A 9,259-nucleotide genomic window follows, 5' to 3' on the forward strand; every position below is an offset into this window, starting at 1 on the left:
TATATATAATTTTCACCATGCATGATATTAGAATTATATAATAATTAAGGAAATTTATTCATTAATTAAATACAAAATACAAAAAATCGTTCATTAAGTAAAATATTATCTTATATAATCGGGTTAATAAAAGACTATTAAATTACGATACAATGAAGAATAACTGAGCTTGATCCTATCTATTGCATTGTCTTTGGTTCGTAAGTTTGGCATCACTTGTTCAATCTTTTTAAGTTAAATGTAATTTTAACACTTAAATATCTTAATATTAATTTGACAAAAGAAAAAAAAACTACTATATATATAATATTCACCATGCTTGAAATTAGAATTATTTAATAATTAAGGAAATTTATTCATTAATTAAATACAAAATACAAAAATCGTTCATTAAGTAAAATATGATCTTATATAATCGAGTTAATAAAAGAATTTTAAGTGTTAAATTACAATACAATGAAGAATAATCGAACTTGATGTCCTATCCATTGCAAACGTCTTTGGTTCGTAAGTTTGGCATCACTTGTTCAATCTTTTTTCAAGTTAATGTAATTTTAACACTTAAAAATCTTAATATTAATTTGACAAAAGAAAAAAAACTACTATATATATAATACTATTCACCGTGCATGATATTAGAATTATATAATAATTAAGGAAATTTATTCATTAATTAAATACCAAATACAAAAAATCATTCATTAAGTAAAATATTATCTTATATAATCGGGTTAATAAAAGAATTTTAAGTATTAAATTATGATATAATGAAGAATAACCAAGCTTGATCCTATCTATTGCATTGTTTTTGGTTCGTAAGTTTGGCATCATTTGTTCAATATTTTTAAGTTAATGTAATTTTAACACTTAAATATCGTAATATTAATATGAAGAAGAAAGAAAACTAATATATATATAATATTCTAAATAATAAAATTAATAAAAAAATTGAAATGTTAAATTACAATATAACGAAGAATAACGGAGTTTGACATCTTTAAAACAAAAAAATAACTATGTCTGTATATTAATATTCTAGTTAAAAAATTAATACAAAATTTAGTCACTATTAAATATCACTTAGGTCAAATCTGAACGCATTTATTACCATTTCCTTCTTAAACTTGTCGAAATGTTGGTTAACCTTAATTTTATATGCTTTTTTTTTGGTCTTTGTCAAGCCTTATAAAAGAGATAAAAAAGAAAAAAACAGTAAAGAGTGAGAGGAGAGGGAGAGAAAGATAATCTTCATTAAGCATGTTCTGACAAATTTTTGTAGAATGAATTTTCTTATCATACAAACAAAACAAATTACAAAACATTTTCTTCTGTGCTACTTTTGTAAATTTTGTGGAAGAAAAGGAAAATAACTGTAACATCATAATACATTTTTTTTAACCAACTCTGTAACATCATAATTCTTGTATTGTGTATATTTTTTTTTTGACAATTCTTGTGTTGTGTATATATTGAATAAAAAAAGAGTGAAACCAAAAATATTCACAAACAAACCAGCTAAACCGGTGATTGGCTCACAACAGGATCATGGATTGGGCTGTTGTTGTCCTTGTAAGACACTCCATGACTAGTAACCACCTCAAATTTGGCAAACCCATCATCACTATTCAAAATCTGCCTTCTCATTTCAACAGAACCACAATAATCTACCATGTACTTAGTTGCATCTTTGAAGTAGTTGTAAAGTGCAACACTTACTCCTCCCCCTGCAATTTTCCACGCACAGAGAAATGGTCTCAAAGATTAGAAAAAGTCAGTCAGTTTTGGTTTAAAACTTTAAAAAGAAAAAAACCATAACTGTTTTTGCTTACAATGAGTGACTATGAGCAAGTTCTCAGAAGGATACTTCTCCGCGAGAGCCTTCACTGTATTAAAATATCGATCCTTGAAGCCTTGTGAAGATTCTCCCCATTGTGGCAACTAAGGAATTCAGAAATATAGAAATTAAAGTTTATAGATATCGTAGTCACACAAAACATAATATAAAGAAATAACAAATATATCACCTCTTCACAAACCATATCCACATTAGAATCCACTGTTCCCTTAGGAAACATAGCTTCAAGATCTGAGATCTTGAAATCAAATTTCCCATCTTCGGGAACAACTTCAATCTCCATACAGCTTGTGTTCAGTACCTCGCACAATCCAAATTCAATCGATACCTCAAGCAGAGGAGACAAGGCATATATAAAGCACAAAGCATCTCGATTCTTAGCATAAACCATAAAACGACCACTAGACTACAAACTTAGGTCTGGTCCTTTCAACAAATATATAGAGCGATATATATTCTGACTGACCTTGAGCTTAGTGTTGTTGTCCATGCAAAGGACGTCTTTAGACGACATGGCTTTGGGATCTAAACCGACGGCGGAGAGAGCGGCAACGACTTCGGAAGCGGTCTGGATGCAGCGTAGAAAAGGGGAGACGAAGACACGGTGAATCGGAAACCCAATCTGAGACCGGATTCTCTGACCGGTTCTAAACGCACGATCCATACCGACCTGAGTAAGCGGTGGATCCCACGGTCTCTCAGCTTTCGAAGTCCAGAGTGACTCGGAACGGTCGAGTCGATCACCGTGACGCATCACGATGACATTTTGGTGGCTATAGATGTTTGATGATTTAGCAGACTCCATTGTTCTTTCTCTGTGTGGCCTTTGGCAGTAGAAATGGGATATATTTATATACATACTGATGCAAGAAGAGTTTGAGTTCCTTCTGTTTTACGTTAAACTTGTTAAGCAAGTGCAATGGAATCTTTTGTTTTTTCCACAGTAGGAAATTGCGAGGAAGCTAGCTTATAACACAAGAAAGTTACTAAGTTTATTCTTAAACACACGACTCGCTCGTTGACTTGATAGTACTAGGAACTTTACATCGATAAAAAATCCAACATGAGAAGAAACTGAAGGTGTATTGTGTGTCTGAACTAGTGTCTGTGTGATTCAAGACGTGATAAATGATTGTTCTTGTTTTATGTGCGTGAGAAGTTTCTAGAAGGTTTAAGAAGACAATATTGAAGGACGGTTTGAGTATGAATTGAAGAGGAAAACTACTATTTATTGGGTTGATTAAATTGGAGTTTTACAAGGAAAAGGAAAAAGTCATTTTCTTATGGAATTTGGAAATCTTCTCCTATGGTGATTAGGAAGTCTTGATGGATATATAAAGAGGTGTTGAGCACGTCCTAGAGAAGCAAGAGAGCTGAGAGATAAAGATAAAAACCCTAGAGAGCTTTCTCACTGTGTGCGGCTTAGTTTCGCGGTTTGGTACTTGTGTTGTTCAAACTTCTTTGTTCGTCGGTGTGACGTGTGTGTGAAGGTTGCTCAAGAGAGTTGAAGATCTGAAGTCTAGGCTCAGGGGGAGTTTAGCCCAAGGTTAGGTTATCTTGGTTTAAATCTAGGCTTGGTGTTAGTCTAGTTAAGGGTAGAGAATTATCCTTAAGATTTCATGTTATAGAACGAAGCGGTGAATTAAGAGGGTTGTGCTTGATTTACGCGTTTGCGAATAGGTTGTATTTGCTTTCTTGTTCTAGTGGAATCGAAATCTGGACGTGGTCCCGGGGAGTAGGAAAAACCGAACCTCGTTAACAAAGTTCTTGTGTTCTTTACTTTCTGCACTTTTTTTTATTGCCTCATCCGCATTAACAAGTGGTATCAGAGCGGGTTCTCGATAGAGATTAAGTCTAGTTTCGGGTAGATCAAGGGTGAAGGTAGTTCAGGAAGTAAGGCAGAGCTTTGAATCAGTTGTGATGAATTCATACAGAGAAGGCACGTCTATGTCAAGACCACCGTTGATCGATTCAACGAATTACGGGTATTGGAAGGTTCGTATGCAAGCGTTTATTAGTAACCTTGATGAAGATTGCTGGAATTCGATTGAGCTTGGTTGGGAGCCTCCTAATGTTGTGGATGAGAAAGGGGTTGAGAGTCTTAAGCCTAGGGATAAGTGGACTGCTGCAGAGAAAAAGCTTTAAAGTTGTAATTCGACAGCCAAGACAACGATTTACAATGCTATTGATTCAAGCCACTTCAACTTAATTTCTCAATGTGTATCAGCTCAGAAAGCATGGAAGTCATTGGAGAATATGTTTGAGGGTACTTCAAGTGTTAAGAGAACACAGTTGGATATGTTGGCATCACAATTTGAGAATCTTAGGATGGAAGAAAAATAAACTGTGGCTGAATTCAGTGCTAAGTTATGTGATATATCTAATGAGGCTTTTGCTATTGGAAAGCAGTACAAAGACAAAAAGCTTGTGAAGAAACTGAAGCGATCTGTTCCTGCAAAATTTGAGTCAAAAATTTCTGCAGTTGAAGAAGCTCATAATTTAGATGACATGACTTTTGATGAGTTTGTTGGGATTCTAAAGGCTTTTGAATTAAGTAAAGCATATGAAGCTGAATGAGTAAAGAAGAAAGATGATCAAGTTAAGGAAGCAATAAAGAAAGAAGTTGACATTGGAGTAGCTCTTAAGGTATCATCTTGTGAAGATTCAATAACTATGTTATCAAGACAATTTGCTAAATTTCTGAAGTGTAAGGGCGAAGAGAAGAAAAGAAGAATGGGTGAAGAGATGAAGACTTCATCAAAGGATGTTCAATGTTTTGAATGCAAAGGATATGGTCATGTACTGTCTGATTGTGCAAATCTACAAAAGCATAAGAAGAAGGCTATGCAAGTTGTTACTAGTGATTCTGAAACTGATTCAGATGAAGAAGAAGAACTGAAGAATTTTGTGGCGTTTACAACTTTTGAAGATAGTTCTGAATTAGTGTCTGCATCAGCGTCTGCATCGGTGTATGCAACTATTTCTGAACCTGCAGCAAAACCTGCAACTGCATCTGAACATGAATCTGATAGTGATAGTGATGGAGAGGATATGAGTTATGAAGAACTTGGTAAGAGTTATGAGAAGTTGTATGCACATTGGCTTAAGGTAGTTGATGATAATTCAGTTTTGATTAAGGAGAAGCTTGAGTTAGAGGCTAAAGTCGTTGAAGCAGAGAAATATGCAACAGAGAAGGGAGAAGAAGCATTACAAGCTAAAGTGCAGCTTGAAGAAACTCAAAAGAATTTGAGGATGCTTAATAATGGTACAGAGAAGTTGGATCACATTCTGAGTATTGGCAAGACTGATAAGTGTGGCCTTGGATATAAAGGAAAAGTCTCAAAATCGGATATGGTGTTTGTTTCAAGTGGAAAAATCACGTCTGCATCAAGAACTGTGCCAGAGGCTGCTTCAAAGAGTGCTTCAAGGACTATATTTGTGAAAGAGCAGAATGCATCTGGAAACGTTTTTCGACCTGTTTGTCATCATTGTGGTGTTGTTGGTCATATTAGGCCAAGATGTTTCAGATTATTGAGAGAGAGAAGCCGAATGGAGAATGCTTTTGATGTAAGGTTTCATGGTCCTACATGTTATCATTGTGGAGTTCAAGGACATATCAAGAGGAATTGTTTCAGATTCATTTAAAGAGTCAATCATGGAGTTCTATGGAGGTGGTGTACTAGACTATCAACCGCGTATTGCAAGGCGGGGAGAATTTTCCAATTAGTTTTTGACCATGTTGTGACTCATTCAGGGGGAGAATGAAGATGTGTTTGGTGATGTGTTTAGGTGTTTGAACTGATGAGTTCACAAGCATAGTCAAAAAGGGGGAGAATGAAGATGTATTGTGTGTCTGAACTAGTGTCTGTGTGATTCAAGACGTGATACATGATTGTTCTTGTTTTATGTGTGTGAGAAGTTTCTAGAAGGTTTAAGAAGGCAATATTGAAGGACGGTTTGAGGATGAATTGAAGAGGAAAACTACTATTTATTGGGTTGATTAAATTGGAGTTTTACAAGAAAAAGGAAAATAGCAAAAAGGAATAAGTCTTTTTCTTATGGAATTTGGAAATCTTCTCCTATGGTGATTAGGAAGTCTTGATGGATATATAAGGAGGTGTTGGGCACGTCCTAGAGAAGCAAGAGAGCTGAGAGATAAAGATAAAAACCCTAGAGAGCTTTCTCACTGTGTGCGGCTTAGTTTCGCGGTTTGGTGCTTGTGTTGTTCAAGCTTCTTTGTTCGTCGGTGTGACGTGTGTGTGAATGTTGCTCAAGAGAGTTGAACGGAAAATATTGTCGATAAATAGAAGATCTGAAGTCTAGGCTCAGGGGGAGTTTAGCCCAAGGTTAGGTTATCTTGGTTTAAATCTAGGCTTGGTGTTAGTCTAGTTAAGGGTAGAGAATTATCCTTAAGATTTCATGTTATAGAACGGAGCGGTGAATTAAGAGGGTTGTGCTTGATTTACGCGTTTTCGAATAGGTTGTATTTGCTTTCTTGTTCTAGTGGAATCGAAATCTGGACGTGGTTCCGGGGAGTAGAAAAAACCAAACCTCGTTAACAAAGTTCTTATGTTCTTTACTTTCTATTGCCTCATCCGCATTAACAGAAACACTACGAATGATCCGATATAATAGATACAAAACATCAATTGAACTCCTATCTAAAACCCTTTACAGCATTAAGCATGTACATATAATACTACAATCTAACCGCTAATGGGATTATATTTATCAAAGTTAACTTTTATTGTTTTGTTGTTAGATTTTGACAATTTAAAATTTTTTAAGCATTCAAGTTATATGGTTCACATTTTGGATGAACTTTTGTTATTAACTTTAGAATATAAAAAGGTCCACTAGTAAACTATCTCTTCTTACTATCTTTAACTGCATAACAGAAGGACCAATATGTAAAAACTAGTCTAAACAGTCAAAATTAATCTTTTGGTTTTACTGCATCTAGAGTTGGATGGATAAAATATGGGACTAAAGCGAGTGGAGGTGATGAACTGATGATGAATGGAGTGACGAAGCAAGCCTGTGGTCCTTGTATAAAAAGTATAAATAAAATATTGCTGGATTATTATTAATAATACTTGATCGTTAAACTCCAGATTATATATATTTTCTTTATTTACTGGATTCGAGTTTGAACTTTGAACTTGGAAGAGTGGGTAAATTTACACCTTGTAGAAACACTATACATATATTGATGACATTACTGTTACATAGTTGACTAATTTATCCGTCTTTTGCTCAATTTATTAACCTAAACATAGATGAGTTATTAAATAATGAAAGGGTTAGTATTTTTTAAAAATAATAATTACGTTGATAATTCTGATTTTAACTTCCACCTTTACAAGTAGGTCAGGCTACCCACTAATCTTATTACAAAAAGAGTCCACAAGTGAATTAAACAGAAGAAAAAAATAAAGGCCGTAAGAACGAACGAACTCACATCAGTGACAACAAATAAGGCGGCTTGGATCAAAACTAGTCTGGTTCGCATTTTATACTGCCGCCAGAGAACCGAATCTGAAGCTGAAGCTGAAGTTGGAAGTTGAATTGAAAGCACGAGACAGAGTATTCACAAGTCCAGCGCAATGAAGCCAAAGAAACGAATCATTCCCAGTTCTACACCATCACAGTACAGTGAGAGTAAGAAGGTGAAGGTGAAGATACTAAGTGACACCATTTATCGAAGTCTAGAACCTCAAAACTTCACGAGTTCAGACCACCAGACTTTAATAACCAGGATTTCAAAATACAGTGTTTAGACGCAAAATGGCAAATCATTAACCATAAGGATTAATATCATATCAATTCATATATCCCTAACAATCTGAATCTAAGACACCAACATCACATATCTTCCAAGCAAAGCAAATCTAAAAACCTTCATGGAACTCCAATTTCGCATGCGAATTTGCACCTCATGTATATATACAATTTTGTTGTGCTGTGAAAAGCCAGTAAGGCACACAAGATAACAAAGGAGAAAGTCTAACTCAAGATGACAAACAACATTGAATCACTACCTTTTTATACCTCAATCTGTGCATAAAGACTTCTTCGACCGACGCCCCCTATCTAGTTCCCGTCGACGCCAATTCAACAAGATTAACTTCACATCATCATCCTCAATCAGTCCTACACAGTGTATTCAGAGAAGATTACATTTTGTCCCACTCATACAACAATCAGAACAAATAAACAAACATGGATTTCAGAATCCATCCATTTTCAAATGTTAATACCTTTCAAGCATGTTCTGAGACCTTGTAAGCGTCTGAAGAAACGTTACCCATCCACAAACCTGGGAAAAGAACCTGAAAAAAACAAACACAAGCCACAATTTTGTTTGTTAGGTCATGTTGAGTGGAGATTCATGGAGAGAGATGTGTGAAATCAATCTTACATCGAGCTGCTTCTGAACGTTCTTGGCTCTCTTCTTTGGTCTTCTGCTAGGTTTTGATCCAGTCAACGCGTAGATATCTTCATCTATCTCCAGCTTCGAAAGCGAGATCGATAACCTCGGTTTCTTCTCTTTTCTCTCCGTCGTCGTCGTCGCCGCCATCTTAGCATCTACGCCGTTCCTGGATCGAATCGACTCAGTTCTAACCGTTCCAAGAGTTTTATTCTCCGGTAATGAACCGTTACAGCTCTTCAATATCCCACCGGCGTGTCCAATCGAACGCTTCTTCGTCGGCGGTGGTTTCCTCGGCCTCAGATTCCAAGTCTTGGGACCAAACTCGTCTGCTTCTTGACCACAACCATCGGAGATCCGTTCAGCATCAGCATCGATCGCCGGACCAGCTGAATCATCAGCCGCATGGACGGCGGGAGGGTTATTATTATCAGTGGAGACGGCGGTGGTGGCGATATCAGCTGTATCTTCGTTGTTCTTGGTGCGGATCCGGATAAAGATCTTCGATCTACCGTCCGGCGTCGTTGACTTCGTCCCGGATCGATCTGCGGCGGAATCGCTCTTCTTCTTCTTATCCGGTCTCAATTCGAAAGACGAAGAACCCGAAGCTTCGTTTACATCCTCCGTCACCAAACTCCCTTTCCCAGGGTTAGGTTCACGAAGCGGAGATCTACTCGATGCTTTGCGGAGCCTATGTGTATTGGCGTGATTCATAGCCCATCTGAGATCAGATAACGGAAAGTTATGAAGCGGATGAGACTTCACCGGCGAAGAAGAAGCTGCTGCTGCTGCTCCAATCTGTTGCTGCTGCCGTCTGGAGGTTTCAGTGACGGTCACCACCGGCGGCTGTGGCGGTGGCGGCGCATCAGAGCCATGGATCGGTGGAGGAAACGCCATGGATTGACGGAACATCTATAATTCAATCGATCGTGAGAAAGTGGAAAACCCTAATGAGATAATGAGAATTCAAAAAA

At 36.6% G+C, this 9,259-nt stretch overlaps 2 protein-coding genes across 4 annotated transcripts in view; both read right to left on the reverse strand.

The window, feature by feature from the left end:
• LOC104749291 lies at positions 1,236–2,692 on the reverse strand. The gene is made up of 4 exons (XM_010470884.2): positions 2,322–2,692; positions 2,025–2,183; positions 1,830–1,938; positions 1,236–1,724 (listed from the first exon to the last, which is right to left on the reverse strand). Exons 1-4 carry the CDS (start codon positions 2,658–2,660, stop codon positions 1,516–1,518), a joined length of 816 nt encoding a protein of 271 aa, XP_010469186.1. The 5' UTR covers positions 2,661–2,692; the 3' UTR covers positions 1,236–1,515.
• The window catches only part of LOC104749295, a 6,537-nt gene continuing 4,459 nt past the window's right edge, over positions 7,182–9,259 (reverse strand). The window contains exons 2-5 of one of the 3 annotated variants that reach the window (XM_010470889.1): positions 8,277–9,231; positions 8,116–8,187; positions 7,897–8,008; positions 7,182–7,492 (exon numbers count right to left, since the gene is read on the reverse strand). In XM_010470889.1, coding sequence (XP_010469191.1) covers positions 8,119–8,187; positions 8,277–9,197 — 990 coding nt within the window. In that variant the 5' untranslated portion in view covers positions 9,198–9,231 and the 3' untranslated portion in view covers positions 7,182–7,492; positions 7,897–8,008; positions 8,116–8,118. The remainder of the gene's footprint in view (positions 7,493–7,896; positions 8,009–8,115; positions 8,188–8,276; positions 9,232–9,259) is intronic. The other 2 variants (XM_010470890.1, XM_010470888.1) reach the window with 2 other exon arrangements.

Source organism: Camelina sativa, chromosome 16 (assembly GCF_000633955.1).
Source record: "Camelina sativa cultivar DH55 chromosome 16, Cs, whole genome shotgun sequence".
NCBI lineage: Eukaryota > Viridiplantae > Streptophyta > Magnoliopsida > Brassicales > Brassicaceae > Camelina > Camelina sativa.